Source organism: Phalacrocorax aristotelis, chromosome 17, assembly GCF_949628215.1.
Source record: "Phalacrocorax aristotelis chromosome 17, bGulAri2.1, whole genome shotgun sequence".
Taxonomy (NCBI): Eukaryota; Metazoa; Chordata; class Aves; order Suliformes; family Phalacrocoracidae; genus Phalacrocorax; species Phalacrocorax aristotelis.
The window spans coordinates 8,181,290-8,201,945 of NC_134292.1; the positions used below are offsets into that span (position 1 = coordinate 8,181,290).

The 20,656-nt window shown below is 43.8% G+C and overlaps 1 protein-coding gene across 1 annotated transcript in view; it reads right to left on the bottom strand.

The window, feature by feature from the left end:
- Positions 1-20,656, bottom strand: part of DDX31 (DEAD-box helicase 31) — a 50,627-nt gene that overhangs the window by 18,449 nt on the left and 11,522 nt on the right. Inside the window, 4 exon segments of the mRNA XM_075112314.1 lie at positions 4,150-4,231; positions 9,738-9,877; positions 11,951-12,001; positions 17,939-17,998. Coding sequence (XP_074968415.1) covers positions 4,150-4,231; positions 9,738-9,877; positions 11,951-12,001; positions 17,939-17,998 — 333 coding nt within the window.

Genomic DNA, 20,656 nt, shown 5'->3' on the forward strand with positions numbered 1-20,656 from the left:
GCCCTTTCCCCTGGCGGACAGAATCCTCTGTTATTAAAAAGTAAAGCACTTTAATAATGAAAACTTTTTCTCTTTTTCCTGTGTTTTAACTGTTTAAAATTAATGAGAAGGGCATAACGGTTGTCAAAGCGATATTGAAAGCCGGGTAGCCAGGACCGAATAAGCACGAAAATCCCTCCAGAGTGTTAAATAAACAGTGCTTCAGCCCCCTCTGAATCCCTCTGTTGGTTATTGTATACATTCTGTAACAGCACTCAGAATAGATCTGAGCACCGGGGAGGCAGAAAGGTTTCAGAATTCCAATAAAGGCCTCAAATTAAAGACAGCCTGGTGCGAATTCCAGGAGAAAATTAAAGAGACCTCAAGCTTAAGTGACAGGTGACTTGCTTCTGTGTCACAACTGTCAGGGGATTTAGTGATAATATGGCAATATATTACAAAGGACTTTTCTTATTCCCCCCTTTAGGTTTCAAAATGAGGCATCTCTTCTTCCTGGTGCTGAGGGGAAAAAAAAAAAAAACGTAAGACAAAAATGAGGGATAAAAAACTAGGTGCATAATTTCCAAAGTGTGAGGTCAGTCCAAGAGAAATAAATGAAAAAAACCCAAATGGCAGGAAACATAAAATACTTGGAACACAGCTTCTCCCCTCCTCCCATCTCCACCTTGTCTTTTATCCCCTTCAGCCCCTTGAGACAGATCTCATTTTAAAATTGCCCCCTAATGGCATGAAAAAAAAATATCTGTGATTCCTGCCTTCCAGGGAGGTTCATCTTAAAAAAAAAAATAATCTAAATTTAAACTGACTCAGAGCCAAACTGTGAAAATAAAACCTGCACACCATACGAGTGTCTGGACAGATCAAATAAAACAGTGCTACTGGAAGTGCACTGGAAGCCGTCGTGTACGCTCTACTCACACAAGCAAGCTTTAATCCTGCTCGTATCCTGGTTCGGATGAACAGGACAATTAATTTGAGACCTTACACATTTTCCCAAGACCCAAAAGATAAAAGCCTACCCCAGAGGCTTGCTTGATCTATGCTCCATCTAGATGAAGGTTTCATCTGTTAAGTAAGAAGTATTATTGCCATTATGGAGAAGTAGTGGGATAGAACTTTTTCTACCTTGCGTTTGTAAGAGCCTATTCTGGCAGATCCCTCACCACTAGCATAATGACTGTGATCAATAACAACATCTCCAAGCTAAAAGAAGAAATGGGCCTGGTTACACTGTTACTGAACTGGTTCAAGACATCAGAGGGACTCTCCCAACCGCCAACTACACCAGGAAGAGACATACAGACCTCTTTCGAAAGAAAGAAACTTCTGATTATAAAGACTGCAGCTTTTAGGTTTGAGAGGTTGGGATAAGTCCTGAAAGCCTCTGATTTCATTGAGAGAATATGTTAATGGGAAAAGGGATTGAAACACAAGCAAACTAGACTGAGGTAGAAAAGTTCTTTCTTAAAACAGTTAAAAAAAAAAAGCAACTGGAAAAAAAAACCCAAAAAACCAAACAAGGGAAAAAAGCCAAAAACCCAGTCTGTAACATCTCCTGCTTCTATTATACTTCAAAACAAAATGAGGGATTTTGTTTTAATAACAACTTTTTACTAACCTCCACACACCTCTAGAACTCATCAAGTCCCCCTGCCCCCCCCCATAAAAGCTGAAAGATCAAATTTATTCTCTTTGTAAGCAGGTGAACATTCACACACCCAGACATAGCCACATATATATTTTATACACCTAAATATAAAATATACATTTTACAGGCTCTTCGGCTTGCTCCCTGGCTGCACACAGAAGCCCCAAAAAATACTCGTTCCAACGTGGTACTTATAATGGACTTCAGTTGAGGCAACGAGAACTGAAGAGCATTATAATGAGGTTCCTGTGTGCACGACTATAATATATACATGACTCAATGCATGGAGAGCTGATGAGCAAAGCTAATGCTCTCTCGAATGGCAACATCACAGATGGATCAGGTTCAGCTCCTCATAACAAGTCCTCGATCACTCTCTACCCTATGCAATGTCCCGTTGCATTCCCAGCTTATTGTACCATCTTTACAGCAAATTTACAGAATTTAATAGATTAACCCCCCGGAAAACTTGGAAGCATGTCCCTGCAGCTTCTGACCATGCATTGCAGACCACTTATAGAGCCTCTGATGGAAATAAAGTACAAAGCTAACAAACAGAATGACTCCTTAACTGCATTTAATATATTTTTCAAGTACTTCCTGAAGAAGACTATTTGATATTGACAAAACTGTAATTTCATCCCCATTAAGTGATAAAGGATTTTTTTCCCCATAAAGAGAAACCCTCTTTCTCAGTCCCAATCATTTCAGATTGAGTCACATAAAAATAGGTTGTTCTGTATTTATAAGTTCCTGCAGCAGATTCAGACCATCCTACAGCCAGAGTGGATACATCTCAGTCCCAGTGAAGTCAACAGCAAAATCCCGTTCACTTTGATGGCAAGGGAAGAGAGGAATTCAACCCCACCTTTGACTGCATGTGAAAGGAACCAGCTCCTCTGCACATGTACTCATGTACAGCACCCAGCATGGCAGGGCATGCCCAGGCAGCACTGCTGAGCAAAAAGCAGAGTAATAGCTACTTTCAAATATGGTTTTTGGTTTTTTTAAAGGAAAGGGAGGAAGATGAAAGAGGAGTATTTAGAATATTCTGTGCTTATATGTGTATTTTACAATTTGAAAGCATGGTGGAAATACCAATGTGATCAGTCCTGGAAGCAAACAGGCTTGTTAGCTTTTTTAAATTGCTGTTCCAAAGGCAAGCAGAAAAAGGCACTGAGATATTTAGGTGAGAATTTTCAAAATGGATCAACCATTTTGAACCTCCGCAAGCACTGGGCTCTGACATTTAACAACATTTAACAGCAACTTCTCCTGCCACTTTTCAAAAGCCAAATCATAATTTCCTAGAAAAAACATGTTCTCTTCTTTGCCCACTTTTCATGAGATAACACTTGCCCTCAAGCCCAGAACAGATAATATTCTGTCCCACATCAGCAACAAATTTAAGGTGCAACTTGTGCATACATGTAATTGTCGAAAAACTCCCCAAAGCAAACCCAAAGCTATCCACCTTTAAGCACATTCAGGGGAAAAGGAAACTATTTATACATGGAAAAACTATTTAAAATAATTTCTGCATTAACAAAGCACAGCTAAACTTTTACATATTTGTTGAACGAGTTACGAGGTCATATCCTAGGTATGTTCTAGACATTTAAAATATAGGCATTACAGGCTGATTTCAGTGAAAAACTGTGCAGTGATGGGAGAGAGCTTTAAATAGAGCTGTATCTTGTATGAGCCACAGATCTGGCTTTCTGTGAAATATAGGGCATGTAGGAAAACTGAACATCTTTCAAAAGCCTGTTTACCAAGAACAACACAGTTCGTAACAGTCATCTGCAGGAAACGAGAAGGCTCATACATGGTATAACAGAAAGAACGAGCAGGCAAAACAGCAACAAGAGGAAAAAAAAAAAGAGCATGCTGCATCATGCTTGACGCATTCTTGACTTCCATTCAAAATGAGGCTTCTTGGAGGATTTAATTTGCCAGAATGCAGAAATGCATGAGACATCAATTGCAAATGACTGAATTCTGTGAATTAGCACCTTGAAGGCAGACCCAAAGCTTGCCGAACTCAATGAAAAGATACCTGTCAACCCAGTAAGCTTTGTTTTAGACTCCAAGTAAATACAGATAATAAAAAACCCCTACGTAACACATCACCAAATACATTTTCCGTATTTCTTCAGAGAAGTTTTGTGTCATCTGTGATCTCCAACAGTATTTTTGTACAGAAAAGCCAAGAAGAACAGAAACATTGTGGGGAAAAAAACCACAGAGCTTTCGCAGCCAGAAACCTTTACTGTCAGTTACAAAAATATTTGCTGAAGAGTTAGAAGCAACTGCTTTTGGGGGACAACAGTTTAAAGATTGGACAATTGTAATAAAAGGCAGTTCTATAATTATTCGCACTGCCTGACGTGGATATCCCAACCCTCGTGTTGTGAAGGTGGAAGCTAAGGGAGGAACACTTACGATGCTTAACTGGTAAATGAAAATTGGAGCAATCCCAAATCAGCAGAAACACTCACCTTGTTTCCTGGTCTGTGCAACTTGAAGCGATCATCTTTCATCAGGCTGGATAATACATTTTCCATCCTTATCTCTGAAACACTGAAGCAACAAAGACAAAACATTACCTTTTCTCCTACTTTTCAAATACAGCGTGTAACGAGCCACAGGCTGATAACAGACAGCAAAAAGATTGAGATTTACACATTCAACTTAAAAATTTATCCCTGAAATACACAAGGTCTTACCCCAGACACTCACTCAGCAACCCTAAAACCGTAACTACTGTAAAATCTTGACCCCAGCTGAACTGGTGCTTTCACTGCAACACAGACACAATTTTACCCACAATCTTGTTGCCGTTAGAAGCCACCACCACACACTGCAATTCTAGAGTAACTGATTAAAGAAAAAATTTAAGCTTTTAATTGTATTTCCGTTGTTTTCGTAATTTTTCTTTCCTTGCATTGAGAAGCACCAAGACAACTGGGAACCATTTGGTTAGGTTTTCCACTAAAAGAAACTCAAAACAGATTTGAAGCAGCTCATAACATTAATGCTTCTTGTAGATTGGCTTTATAACGATAAACAACAAGATCTGTAACCTCCACTTTGAACCCACAGAGTGTCAAACATTTTAATGTACATTAAATGCCATGGGCAGGGAGCAGGTGTCTGCATTCGGTTGCTTGTGCAAGTGTGAGAACAACACTGACTGAGGCATACACGTGCAGCCTGGAAAGATGTGCTCTGCTTGCTTTGCTACTTCTCCCACGTCTTGTCTCTCCCCACAATTTAACTTCCCGATCCTCTGAAATCAGAGACACTGCTCAATCCTCATTCAATGGAACTAAGTGCTTGGATTTTACACACTTCTTTTTCCACCCATGTTAGTGACACTTCTTAAACTAAAGAGCTAAAACTAAAGCTGCATAAAGAAATAGCTCCTTCCTCTCAGAGTGACTCAAACTCAGAGGGTAACAACAGGATCCCAAGGAGCTTTTCCTATCAAGCCAACTCTCCCGCAGCTTCCTTCCCTCTGGTCACATCATCCCCTTTCACACAAGACCATACATCATCCCAACCTCTTGCTACGTTGCTTGGGTCAAAGCTCAGAGACACACTTCCTGATGGACACACTCACCCTTCAATTAATTCACAGCTTCAAAAGCCACCTCTGACACCAAATGCACGGTTTGATTTCCTTCCCCGTTCTAAGAACTCACCTTCCCTCTCATTTGAAGTGTAAAGCCAAAGCCCAGCCCATTAGGGACCCCATAGCATTTTTTTTTAAATACAGGAGACTCAGTCAGCTCTCCTAGCCAGGCTTCACACTGGGCATTTATTTTCATTCTGTCGACTCACATTCCTCTTGTAGACTCAACCAGATGATTTATTCTCCAGTCCTGCTTGCAAGACACTGCTGGGTACTGTTATGGCCCCGATACTAGAAACACTTACGAACCTGCTTAATTTTGAAGTGAGTGGTCCTACTTAGAGGTGCTTTTACAGGAGACTAGAAATTCTTCCTCCTCTTTAACACTGTCTTGTGGGGCACACGCACACCAGGTGACACAATACAGGAACAGCTGTCCAGCTCCAGGCCATTAATATTACAGCTGCATCCAAACTGGGTCCCATTTCCAAGGGAATTACGCAGATGATAAAAGCTGAAATGTGTGGGCCCAAATTTTCAGCAATGGGCAAAGGTAATCTCTAGAAAAGAGATTATTTTCCTTTTATACCAGAATAAATCATAACTACTGCGTGGAAGCCAAGGAGTTCATTTGGGGTTACATTGGCCTAAGGAAGAGAGAAATCTTGGGGGTCCAACAGTTCTCAGACTCCTGATTCTCAGATGGTCAGAAAGATGTATGCGGCCTCTGAAAGGAAGCACTGCCGATATTCTTCAGTTTGTAAAGTATAGAAAGAAATTCTAACAAGGATATCCCCTTTCTCTTCACACAAAGATCTCTAAACACCTGGTTAGGAGGAACGGATAAATCTTGGCTATACTGTGTAACAGGATACCGTGATCCTTGCCTGTTCTCCAGTCCTTCCCAGCTAAACTGACAAATACCTTTACTTTTGCAATCTGCCTCTTCAACCTCAGCCAGCTCACCACCGCAACGTAAGGTTGGGAAATGAGATGGTCCAGAGAAATAGCCATCTAGCCTGGAAGGTACAGGCTGGTGTGGCCATAAGATATCCTACGTGGGAGACGGGCCCCATCGCTGTGCAGCTGGGACTCCTGATGTAGCAGATTCCTCGGCAGAGGATGCAGAGAGAGAAAGGCGGGGGAGTGATGGGGGAGAAAGGGAAATGGAGCATAAAAAGACAACTAAAGGTTTCTCTGTTTGTTTTTCAAAAGTATGAAAGTAAATTAAAACATAAATGGCAACCACTTAAGCAAGCGAAAAGTATACCTCCCCGCCCCCCCTCCCAGAGGTTGCTTTGACACCGCTATGAATGAAAACGTCAAACCTTTGACATTGATTTGTCTGGGATGTCACCCCCTCTCCGATCCTCCTCCCGCCTGGCGCGCTGCCAGCTCACAGCCTAACAGATATGTGAACTTGGTTCACAGCGGGGAGCATCATTTGAGGGGAGCAGGGGAGGGGGGCAAGCACAACCGCAGAGAAGGGAGAGAAATGACTCGTGCCTTCACGGTGATGCGTTTTCCTTTATAAATTAGTTAGGCTGCCGTTAGGAGATAAAGAAATTATCTGATAGCTGTCGAGGCAGGCGCTGCTAGATTGCAGTTGAAGGAGCTAAAAGAGACATAAGGGAAAAAAAAAGCGAACCTCACTGACTTTCTTCTGCTTCTTGCCTCCTCCCTTTGAAGGAAAATCTGTTAGTTACGCTTAGAGCCAAGACAGAACATTTTGGAGTCTAACCTTTGAAAAAAAAAAAAGAAAAAAAGAAAGAGGAAATGTACAGAAAACACGAGTGTGCATGTGCATGCACGTATGCATTTACAGTTTGGTAGAGGAACCACAACTTCAAGCCACACAAAGACTGAAAAGAAAGTTGCAGAGAGAGGCATGCGGCTTTCTTGAGCCCCAACGGGAATTACTGATCTCAGCAGAGCCAAAGTGAGATCGTTTTGGCAAAGGCTAACGCTGCTTTTCCACAGTGGAAGCCAAGGAGAGGCTTCAGGTACCAGTGAAAATTAATTGTGAGCGATTTCCAATTTCAAAGGCAGTCATCCCTAATTCCGAAGTGGATTTGCATCCAGGAACAAAGCCACGTCTGCTCTCATTACTTCCGACTCTCAACATTTCTGGACTTACTCCCATGCATGCTGGGGTGGGTGGAGGGGCTGAAAAAAACCCCAAACTCTGGGTCAGATCCTCATCCAACGTAAATCAGCACGGCACTGCTCGTTTACACCAGCTGAAGGCTGCAGGGACCCATCTCATGCTTTGTCTTCTTAGAAATACATATTTTATGAAGTATTTACATTTCAATAAACCCAGCGGGAATTTCATTTTAAAAAGAAAAAACAAATTAAAAAAAAATTCACAACACACATTCATTCTCAACAAAAAACAAAAGATTTAAAAATTAAGCAAGGAATAAAAAAAAAAGCAAACTCCAGTAACTTGTGCAGTCCAAGTCAAAAGCTACAAAGAATTAGGATAAAGAAACAAAAATTATCAGTGCTTAAGAGGATCGGTGACAGTCCAACACATGCTGTCTTTCGCCCTCGCACTGAATTAAATTGTCAGGATTATCACCATAATGCTCTGTTTATGAAGGGTAACGGCAATTTGTGCTGATGGCACTTGCTGCCTTTAGCTTCAAGCTGCCTTCCTGCATCTTCTCCGTAATTCATCAGCTCTCTGTTCTATCCCGTTGCCCCTTCTCACACCATGCGCTACTATGCAGGGAGATGGGGACACACGACTGCGAACAGGCCGAATCGCCCACCCGTGCCAATTAGACACTCATTTTCTTCCGTCTGAAGATGGGGGTCAAGGAAGGCAAATTACACTCCTTTTTTTGGCAAGTGCCTTATCTGCAGGGCAGCAGGTTTTATGAAGAACATAAAACACAGAAGAAAAGACAATCCCCAGAGTTGTTTGGCTCTACAGATTTGAGAAGTGGAAAAAAAAGAAATTCATGTAAACCTCCCTCCACTCATTCAGCAGAGTCCTCTACAGATTCCTGAAGAACGGTGGCTAGCTCAACAACAGGTCTCCTTAGCAGATATAATTACCAGTGTGAGTGACATTGCTCCTTAAACTTGTTAAAAACCAACAAAATCGGATAAAAGCATTAACATTTAAAATAAAAAAAAAAAGGGGGGGGGGGAAATTTCCCTCTCCTTCCTTCCAACACTTCCAAAATATTATAAAATAGAAAAATAGAACTTTCCACTTGGAGTTAAAAATTCACAATTATGTGGGATTTCACCTTTAAATGTCAGTGCTGTTTGTTACATGAAAAAAAAACCCTGTCAGCTTAGCCCTCCATGTCTTGCTGGTGTCTGCTTAATAGATAGTTACCTGGGATGATGGATGGCTCTTTGTTAGACCACTAAATGGCTCACAGCCTAGAATAAGCCTGTATTTACTGCCAACATTTGTTTGTTTCAAGGATGCAAAACCAAATTTGATTCCAAGCAGCTCCACCCGACATAAACACAAGAAATAAAAGAGAACTAATTTGTGCATGAGTTTACAGGGCTCCATCACCACTAGTACAACACTAAAGGGACTCTACTCAGCTGATGTTCTGAAACACCGAGAGACAGCCATGCGGGGAGCAAGGGGAGTCACATATATCCAGCTGACTGCCGAGGAGGCTTGAGACCTGATAGCACTCCTGACTAGTAATGCTGAGCAGCAAGTTGTGGTTTTTCTCCACAAAAGGACGATTGCACAAGCAGAGCTGGACTAAAATCTCATCACATGTCGGCCATCAGGTAGCTGACTGCACTTTGGGCTGGTCCTCACCCAGCCTGGTTTGTTCTAATTACTGTCTACTCCCAAGTCCGAGCTACAGCAGTGTAAGAGAAGCTTTCTCAGCTAGCTTGGAAGCACACCCCACTTTTGGTCCACAGAGTCCACCCCCCTTATGGCATTCCAGGACCACACCGGGCACTTGCCGCTTGCAAAAGCCTCCACTATTCCTGTCACAAGCCACCTACACAACACATCTTGGCCAATTACCTGCCAGATATAACCCACAGCTCCCCAGCTACTTCTCCGCCGGATCTCTCCTGAAGAGAAAGCACAATCTCTGACAATATGGTGCTATGCAGGCAGATGGCCAGTTAGTGTTTGACAGGCTCATTTGACTTGTGATCTCTGCATAGCCACGATTTGAACCCAGGGCCAGAGAGATAACAACGGAGCGCAAAGGATCTCTAACTATCGTCTCCTCTCTGCCCCTCACCACACACTCACTCACGCACAATCTGTCAGGCTGATGATTTTCACACACCTTCCTTCTCTCCTTTTGCTAGTCTGGGGCCAGTCCTGGATCACAAGAATTAATAAATTCTTATTAAAACCTGCACGAGACACAGTCCCGCTGAAAGTGCCATGGAAGGTTAATTAGCAAGGATGAGCTGAAACTTTTGTTCGCGTTTCTGACTCACTTAATCTTGTGAGAAGCCAGCAAGCTGACATATTCTGCCTCCGAAGGCGCCAGGACAAGCAGGCTGTTCCCGTGACAGCCAATACGAGCCGTCCTCCCGATCCGGTGGATGTATTCCGCAGGTGAAGCTGGAGCGTTATACTTCAAAAAGGGAACATGAGAAGGGGAAGGAGGAATTAACAGAACACAGCGTGTTAATTATAAACGAGACACAGCCCGTTCGTCTGAAACAAAAGGGATCTTAGCAAAACCCACATGCTGCACCTCCCTCGGAACTGGCCTGTTTATGACGAGCCCATTGGGCTCGTCCCTGCAACCATCACTCAGCCCCCTCAGCCACAACGGGTTTTTGACATGTGAATGTGACACATTGGCCAGCTTTCAGGTAATAGGACAGTTTCCCCATTTCAGTGTCTCTCTTTGCCTTTTACATTTTATTTCTACACAGGCACGTCAGCAACCTGTTTGCTTCCCTTAACAAAAAAAACAACCAAACCAAAAAGACAAAACCCAAAAAACTCACAAAGACCTCAAACCAAACAACCCCAGGACTGCCCATACGGAGTGGGAAGCTGCCTGCCCTGCATTTGGGAGAAAAGCCATAAAAGACCATGGATTCAAATTTGGGGTTGGGCTAAATTGCTTTGTTTTGGTTAAAGCAAATGATAGGTTTCTTCTACCCAGTTACCAGCTAAGAGAGATGAGGGAGTGAGTGCTTTCGGCAGCACATGACACGGGTAGCAATTGTCTTCCCATGTACAACTATCAGGCACTATGAAAATGTTGCTTAAAGCCCCCCCAATACAGCGGTGCCTCTCATTTACTTCACTGGGAATGAGAACTTCCAGCCATTTGCAAGATCTGCTAAAGGGTGACATATTTCCCTCCCTTTAACCTCCCCTTATTCTTCCCCCCCTCCTCTCCTTCCTGGAAAAATGAACATGCACAGAGATACTGCTCAGAAATGAGCCCTCAGCAGTTTAACTGGAAAAAACCCAACAACCAAAGCCCACTCTAGTGTTTATACCTGTGCCCTCTGGCAAAGTTTCTACTGGCTAGAGGTGTGAGTAAGATGCTGTGAGCAATCTAATTGCTCCCTGCAGGTCCTTGCTCTTGGACACAGCTCTCAGGACAGCTGAGATTTCGCCTTCTGGACACACAGAAGTCTCCCAGGGCTTTAGGTAATTTGCACTGCGTTCTAGCACTGGCAACTATATCTTTGGTTAAATTATATTAATATATAGATCTGGGAATTAAAGACTTCACTTCCCCAGCCTTCTTCAACTAGCTAGCTGCTACAAAATCTTTCTTTTTTGAAAATACAAAATTAAAATCAAATTTGTTACCTGAAGGGATGAGGTAGAAATTAAAAAGCTTTGTTGAGGCTCTGTGCTCTGTTCCTTTTACCCCGGTGTCACTTGATACACGAGAATCTCTGGCTCAGTTTCTCCTCAATTCAACTAACCTTTTTTTTTAATTATAAATCTTTTATAAAAATGAAATCTGCTTCATGCTCTCAGCTTCCTCTTTGAAATGACAGGCTGCTATTTTTAAGGTTCAATCCCTCTCCCTTGGTTTCTATTTTTTTTTCAAAGACAATATTTCTGTCAACAGCAATGCAGCAGTGTTTGGGTTTTGGTGGGGATTTTTTTTGGTTGTTTTTGTTTTTTTCCCAGGGAAAATCTGAACTGTGCAGTTCTGCTGAAAGCTGAATGCTTATAGATACCCAGCCCCAACCCAGCAAAGCCTCACTTGAAACATTCAGGTCACTGAGTAGCTCAATAGTGTCTGTGCAATGTTTGACATTAGGATCGTATTTAAACTCCTCATGGAACTGCCTCCCCAGCAAGCTCAGAAAAATAGAAACCTAGAACGGCAAAAGAGACCACCAGACTTCACAAGATTTGGCTTCCTGTGGCGGGGAATGGAGGGTGTTTCCTCCCAGCCAGTGGAATATTATTACACGGCTGATAATACTGGAGTTACTGAAGAGGAAGACAGATTATCAAAACCAAAGATATGAGAGCAATGCTGTATCCTGGCAAAACCTCGAGTCCCCCGTCCCACAGTCAGGAACTCGTGGATCTCCCACACCTGTAGGCATGAGCACAAAGACCAGCGAACCAGAAGGAAGGTCTGGACTGGAAAGGGATTTCATCTGAGCAAGACTGCACTTAATACATACGTACACATATACACACCCAGCAAACCTACCTGTACGATCCATGTAACTTGAGGCAGGTCTAATCCACGTGCTGCAACATCCTTTAAAATTAATAAGGAAATTATTTTAGTAAAAATGCTTTGAAGATATCAGCAAAATAAGAACCCTTCTGGGATGGCAATTATGCGAGGACACAAGTCGCTACGGAGGTAGGAATTTTATGTGCCCAGTGCAGGGGAGAGATGAACTGAAGGTCAGAAATAATGTTGAGGGTTTAAAATGCAAGGAATATTATTAACAGACTAATACAATAAAAAACGATCCACTACTATGGCCCAAATCCTGCAGGATATAAAAACACCTATTTCAGGTGAGTGGTGTTGAATTACAGCAGCCTGCTACAGTCCCCTTACACCATACCTGACAGAATCAGCTGTCTTAATGGTTGCGATACCTTTGGTTCTTCAGTTTGTTTCTTTAATGGAAACAGATCTGCTCGTAGGCACCTACTACCCAAACAGTGGCGGAATTAAATCTCTGGAAGGCAACGCTGTTTCTGAGCTCACCTTTCTCTACAGCAAGACTAAGAACTAAAACCAGGCTGCTTATGATGAAAAGGAAAATGGCCGTAAAGCAAATGGCCAAGGACCTTAGGCCTTGAGGGGAACGTCCAAAGATGCACTGATCTCTACCTACAAGTAATTAGTTGTTTCCTAGGTGATGGTCTGAAGTTGAGGAGCAGATGACTTGCAGGTCACCTGGCCCTGCAAAGGCCAACAAACAATTCAGCAGAATCTGCAGGAAGGTGGAGTATAGCTTGAGGAGAGGGGACTTCAGCTATCCCTTAGATTTTCACCAGCCTGGCTTTGATTTGGAGAAACAAAACTCAGCCCTGAAGAAGAGAGTCTGAAGCTGCTGTCAGGAGTGTTATGTGATGTGCCAGCTGGTGAGAAAACCCATCAACTTGGAGAAGGACTTGAATGAGACCCTTTAGTTATCCACAGCCAGTATAGCTAAAAACCATACCCTTTCAAAGAGAAAAGAGAGTTTAAATACTGTTCAAAATGGAGAGAGAGTACAAACACGTTTCAATCTCCCTTCTTGATTTTCTGTTCATTAGTAATGTCCTCACATACTCCTTGGATTTTACATTCACCACGCGCAATAGCAGAGCAGGTGTGCAGGTTTAACTCTGTTAGGAAATGTTTTGGAACACATGTATCTTTTAGCTAGTTGCAAAATAGAATATATTAAGAACGTAAGCAGGAGCTTAATGTACTAAAAATGTGTCAGCCACCCACTGAAGTGTTTTCATGCAACTCCCACACACGTTAAAAGACTAGGAAGCTGATGTTTTGGCAGCAAAGGCCTTCCCATAAGCACTAGCCAGGTTGCTTTGTGGCTCCAACTGCAGTAAAAGAGGAGACACTTTCCACAGCGCCCACTCTGAAATAATATACACTTTCGCTCCAACGCGCTCATTAAGAAACGACTTGTTCCCAGAGTCAGAATGAACAGATGTACAAAAAGCCATTTAAAGGAGGCTGGAGAAAATAAATCAAGAGAAGTCGGGGAACGTGTACAGCAGTTACCAGGATAACAAGATTATAAACTCTACAGCACGATCAGACAGGAGTGCTGACATCTGATTCTGATCTGGCTGGCTCTGTTATGTACTTCCACGCTGACAGTCTTCGGTCTTTTCCTATACTGTGCTCTTTCTCCCGCCCAGTAGTCTAGGAAAGGCTGTGTTTGATGAGAGGGCTCCGACTCTGCGATAGGGTCAGTTTACCCAAAATAAAGAGATAGCTAAGCTGTCACTGTGGTCAGGAGCAGGCACCTCCAACACGGGGAGGAGAAGTAGACAGCAGGGGCAGGAGCAGTCCTTCTCATCCATCAGGACTCTCCCTCCTCTTCTAAGATACCCTTTCTCAGCACCTCTGGCTGGGAAACTACTGCTGCAGGTAGTATTGTTCTCATGTGTGCTTGCCAAAGCAAGCAGGGAAGTTGAAAAGGTTAACCGAAAGCCTAATAAATAGCCAGGGACAACGTTTTAGGAGGAGGCTCTCTCCCATCATCAGCCTTGTATTCACTGTTGCTTTCACAATGCCACCAACTCCACTCAGCTGTTACTGACACATAGCAGCAGCTATTCTCCCGGGGTTTAACTTGGCTTTCTTTCAGAGGTGTCTTGGGATTTACTGGCAATTGGAGTGTTTTGCAAACTCTCAAAGTTTCCTCAGTATCAAGTCCACCTGCGTCTCCTGAGCTCCTTTTCCTCAAAGACCCTAGTAGACAGCAGCAAGGCAGAATTAGGATATAAAGCTTGAGTTGATTTGCTTTCCTCTCCTGGCAGAGCCCACGAGCTTCTTGCTTCTCAGATCTTTAGAAAAATACTTGTGGGTCACCTTACCAGGAAGGAGAATACAGCTCAAGCAACAATTACCCACTTTTACTAGCACTACATTTATTCCACACACAGAAGCACTAACCTGCTGCCAGTGCTCTTTCAAGAAGCCCAGTAGATTTCCAACATACTACTTTTCCTCCTTTTTTCACTGCCCCAGACAGCATTCCCCTTTCCATGCATGACCTCACACCACCATTCCTTAATAACAGAGAAATCAAGAATATGACACCTCAGCAGGTCACCGCTGATTCCTTTCAATGGGCAACAGAAGGGAGAATTAAGTGACCGTCTCACAGGAGGAAGGAGAAATAATCTACACCAGTGCAATTTTAAAGAAAACCCAAACGCCATGCAAACATGATAATCTCAAGCCTTAACCACGTTCCTGCCCTCATCCCGACTGCAAGTCACAAAGATCAAGGTACAATCCACCTGAGCACCCCAGAAACACTGAAATTTCTGTTTCTAACAAATTCATGTTACCAGCCTGTGCTCATGGTGGTGGGGTAACAGGGGTGGGTGCAAGGGAACGGAGGGCAAAGAGGCCACACCAAAAGCGACGCGTATCGCTGCAGAAGGTCAGAACCAACACAGCCACAAAAGTTTTGCAAGGGCCTTGGTTTGCTCAGTCCCTCTCACACAATCTAATTAGGGCAAAGGAAATTGCTAAAGTTGCTTTTGAAAGACACTCAATGGTGAGGTCTTGAAGGCCCTGAGCTTGACAATTGGCTGCCTACATGAGGCCTAGAAGTACAGATGGAAGGCAGCTTGCTCAGGTGCCAGGCTGTCAGTTGGATTAAAATGACTCATTTATTTACCAAAGAACCTCACAAAGTGCTTTAGCTAACAGGCAGAGAGGGCCTAACGGCTCTCCAAGCTGGGGAAGAAGCTCTCGCGCCTTCCCGGCCTGCCAAAAGTCATTACTGCCGAGTGTGGAAAGCCATCAGCAGGGTAGAGACCCCCGTCGGCAGGGTGACAGATTGGGCTGCGTAATCAGAGGAGGAAGGAGAGAGCACAGAAGCTGTCAGAGGCGAAAGCTCTTGGCTGGGGCCGCCAGAAAACTGGCAAGATGAGTTAGCGTGACTGAGTAAACAGCAAACAATCTCCAAATGATCTTTCCTCTCTCCCTGGAAGAGATGAACTTGTTTAAAGGCACATCCCAAAGGAAGCTGCAAAGAACTTCAGTGAAGGAGAGAGAAATAAATCTGGATGAGACCCTCTGAGATACATGGCCCTTCTCTATTTTCTTGTCTGCCAGCTTATATTGTCTGGCAAAAATATTTTATGGAATATATTAATATACATATGACATAGAGCAAATTAATAAAAGGAACAGCAGGTCCCATTGCTTACTAGAGCGGAAAGATGGGTGGAGAACATGGCATAAGGGACAAGGGAAGGACAGCAACATTATTTGTGTTGCTCTTCTGTGAGCCAGGTTTCAAAATTTTGTGGGCACAAAACGGGTTTTCACAGTGAAAAGAACAGAACCATCTTTCTGCAAAACATTTTTGCTGATATGAAGAAAAGCGTCAGAAAAAGCAATGCCCTCAGAGGCAGGAGGTGGTCACAGTGCCTGGCTGCCCTTTGGACATCTGCGTTGGGGAGGCACCTGTAATGTGGGACTAGTGCAAAGTGTATCTCTATATTAAGGTGTCCATATGGTCCCCATTACTGTGGTAACAGGCCACCTCCTGGTTTCAATGCATTTGTCCTCCCAACATCTCTGTAAGATAGAACAGTACTACTATCCCCATTTTACAGATGGGGAGCTGAAGCACAGAGAGATTTTGGACTCAGATGCACAACTTACTGTGCTTAACGTGCTAACCGAGTGCCAGCTGAGCCACAGTAACTCTAACTGTCAGGATTTGCATCCCTGCCTTGCAGTAAATGCAAAGTAGCTTAGACTGGAGCAAAGGAGGGCTACAATAAATGCACTACCTTACACTACCCTCTTCGTGGCAATCTAGGTTAATTCACATTACCACCCATTTATGACCAGTCAGGAGCAAACACACAACTGCTGCTGCTCAGCTGACATGTGGCTACTCGCCTTGTCACCACAATTCAACATCCACTTGTATGGAGTCTGTGGTGTGGCGGGAAATCAAAGCACGTTTACAGTGTCTCATCAAGAGGGGGATCCTATCCACTGGGATTTCTTTATCCAACTTATTCTTCTTCCTACTTTGTCAACAGCTGTATGTTTGCTGGCAGGTTTTTCCTGCCACTGGCTGCATTTCCCCTTCAAACGGTCTCACCCAGGAACTGATTGATATCCCAGAGACTGGAATGATTGTTTTCTCTTTGTGTAAAATTGAGCACTCGCTGTCCTTCCAAACTCACTAAACTGAAGTTTCAGTAACAAGACATGCCCCTGAAATTTCTCAGTTACAGATAAAATGTGCATGAAGGATAACAAAGTTTAGCTATTTATTATTTAGAATTTACCAAACACTTTTTATCTTCAAAACACTTAATCTACACCACTGAACGATTTAAGCTTTGCTATCCTCCTCAGGTGAGACACTTAAGTATTACCTCTGTATACAGGGAAACCAAGTTACAGTTACACTTATGCATTGCAAAGATGCATTTTGACCTTGATCAAATCACTGGAAGGTTGCACACAAGCACGACTAAGACTAGCATGTAACGAGTACAATTTTACAGGTGATACAATATATAATTTGGCAACACTAAATCAACACTCCTACATACATGGCAGTCCTAGATTGAACTGCAGGCATAAAATAAGATAAAATTCAGACCCCACATTCTGAAAAAAATTGCAACTAGTTTCCTTTAAGAATATTGTGCTGCAAGAACAGGAGTCATTTCAGAGCTGGAGAGGGTTTCTCAGCTCTAATTACTCCCGATCGCTGTAATTTACAAGTTTGCGGTGGGTAGAAATCGCCAAGATTCACACATTTTCAGATCAACAGCTGCCACTATTAGAGAGCAAATCGTGCAGCCTTCTGCACCACTGCAGCAGGCTAGCTGTGGCACCGACAGGTCAGAAACGAGAAGTGGAAGGTGCCACCACAACACAAGGGTGCCAGCAAACTTCACTAGAGGACAAGAATTTCTTCCTCAGCACCCTTGAAGGAAGCTTGAAGGGCAAAGCATGGAGAGCAGCAGAGCATGTACATTTCTAATGACAACCTTCTCTGGTTGGGCTTCCCTTCCATCCCTGCAGGTTTTTGTTTTTAACCTTGGGGTAGTCATTAAGATGCGAAATATCATGTTACATCCAATTTACCTGGCAGTTATGGGGCACACTACAAATTAGGACTGCGTTCTACTGACTGCATGTAGAGGGCAAGCTTCCAGCTTCAAATGAACAGATTTTTCCAGATATCAGACCATGCAGAATACTTAGAGGCCTCTTGTACGAGACATACACTTTTTCTGTATATGGTACCTTGCAGCAAAATATCGTATAACAGTTTGCAAAGAGGGCACCAGACCTTATTTAACATGTGAGATGCAGAAAAAGGAGATGACTTTCCTCAAGGTCAGACAGTGAGCTGGAAGTAGAGCTCAGTGCCAAATCCTCTGTTCTACCATTAGATACCAGACAGGCCCATTAGCGTGGAGCTGCAAAGGGACTCTAGTTACTTACGGTGCAAAGCAAGATGCCAGTCTTGGATTTTAGGAACTCCTGGAAGACCTCTGTTCTTTCCTATAGGATTGAAACAGAAAAATTAAAAGAGTGCTTATGCACGTTACTATCAAACATAAAGCAGATTAGCTAATGTAACAATTTAACAACTATGCCTCATTCAGTATATCATGTACGGCTTCAAAAGCAAAGGAATTTTATTGACTTCATGAGTTTCAGTCAGACTCTTCCTGCAAATGGAAAAAAAATCTATGGCATACAGGTGTGGTCCCAGGTAGGAAGGCACAGCATTCTGGGGCGAGCCTGAATGAGTTTGGTCAAATCAAAGCAGCCAACACCACCACAGTTTGCACAGAAGCATGGCCCACGCACATCAAAAAGCAGTAACTGTTTTACATGGAGAGGGAATCCACAAAAGATTAGGCAGCAGCAACAGAAGCACTGGCATACTTTATGGGCAACGCAGGCTTTTGTGAACGCAAGAAAAAGCTGGACATCTTAACTGCTGTCTGCCCAGTCACACGATGGGCAGGATAAGCCCATTTTGTTGACACAGCGATATAGTCACATCACAAGAGATCAGCTTCACCATGTGCCCAACAGAGCATGCAGATAGTCCTGGACTGATGGTGTAATTATTAAGTATCGAGACGCTCACTGCACAGTTGCTCACGTGAGCAGTTGCGGGATAAGTCTTCAAAGTAACAGGACAGGAAAGACGAGACCTTGGCCAGAAACCTCTGCCCAAGGGGGCAAGGAGGCAGGACTCCTGGGCCCCACAGGCAGCTGCCACAGAGCTCCCAGGGCACCCTCCCATGGCCTTCCCACAAGAAAAGTCCTCATACTGGTGAGGGCCACCAACAGGGCCGCTGACATTGGGATGGAGGTTGTTCCTTCCCACGAGTGTCAGAGGCAGGTGCTCCCCAGCCTTGTCCTCAGCGCTGGTCTGCACCAGCAGAACTCCTGCAGCCCCCACCTGTAGTGTGAGCTCAGGCTCCCAGCCAGGGCTGTCCACGGCCCCCAGATCCCATATTACCCCACCAGCAGTCTTTCAGCTGTTGAGCCCCAGAACCGCAGGAACCTGCCAGTATGGCTCCTCACTTATCTTCAAAAGACTCCTGCTTTGCCAGTCCCAAAACCTTCCTAAGCACATTCCAGTTAGTTTAACTAACTACTTTGGGGTGTGGTTTTTTCCTTCATAAAAGCAACAGAAACTGATTCCCCAACCCACATTACATCACAATGATATTTGCTATCACACAAGACGATCTCTAAGCACTAGTAACCAAAGGCCTCAGTAGCATTTGGTCTTCACTTGCCAGTACCACCTATCCACCCTACACTCCCTATCCTCAGCTGTGGGAAACTACCACACACACACCCCCGCCCAGTCTGATTCCATTTACTCTTTTCCTTTTCAGAGCTCAGGCTGTCTCTGGCCTCAGAAACACCATACCCATTTCCTTCCTGTCCCTTTTGCTTCCTCCTTCCAAAATATCCTTGTTTCCATATTTCAAGCCTTCCTCCTCAGAGTTCAAGCTAGGAGTTAAGTTAATGTCCTGTTATGTTGATGACATAGAAGAAACCTTACCTACGTGACTCCCAGCTAGGGGTACTGTTCTAGGAACGAAGGGGAACTTGGGCCTTGCCGACACACTGAACCCTCTGCTGACAAAAATTGAAGAAGAGAGCACGCTGTATCTTGTTGACAATGACAGCAGCCGTGCTCAGCAGTACCATATGGGATCCACAATTTAGCTCCATTAATGCTCTTAATTTGAAGACATCAAGCACTAATTACACACTGGGTACTAAAAAGGCAAAACCCTTCCCCTGGTGCCAGCTACTTAGTGGTGTTCTGTTGGCTTAACAGCTGGTCAGGGTAGAGTTGGGCCAGACCAGGCCTGCTCACTCGCTCAGGCAGGCAGGTTGAGGAAAGGCCAGACTGCAGGGACAGCAAAGCACATGTTTCTGGTCTCTGCAGGATGGGAATGAGTGAGAAAAACAATGGCTCTTCACCTCTTGCTTCATCAGAAGAGCTCTATTCATTTACCATCTCTGCTGTGCAGTTCAGATCAAGGGCAGGATTGGAGGCTGAACTTTCAAGGGAAGCCCCTCAGCTATTGAGAGAAACAATGCCGTGACAGTTCATTTGACACTCTTCTCCTGGCCTCTGAACCCTCTGTAGCAAGCTCCAATCTCATCACCCAGCCCTAACCAGCTAAAACCTAGACCTGTTTCAGGGTAATCACTGTTATACTGCTATTATTTTGTTTCAGGGAAAAGATCAGTCTGTCAAGACACTGTTCTTCAAAACCAAGGACAAACTGCTCCATCCTCATATAATGGGGGCAACTTATTGGGTAGTAATTTTTTGGGCTTGGATTAGGTTTTCCTTTGGCATTAAAAACTTGCCTTGACTGCATGAGAGAGAACCATGGATGCATAAACGGCTTAAGTGCACCCACCGGGAATACAGAACGGCTGCCTCAGCCTGCTGAAGTAACACCTCTTGCCTCCTCAGCTGTGTTTTTCAGATATAGCTACCAAGATACTTTCCAGAAGTGGGACAATATTCTTATTCTCCTTAGCAGATGGAAGAGTGAGGCCCCTAGAGGTGAAATGACTCTCTGTCCTCTCTTCTGCCCTCCTCCCCAAAATAACCATGTAATAAATCACAGGGAATAAGGAATAAAACTCTGCATCCTGACATTTTGA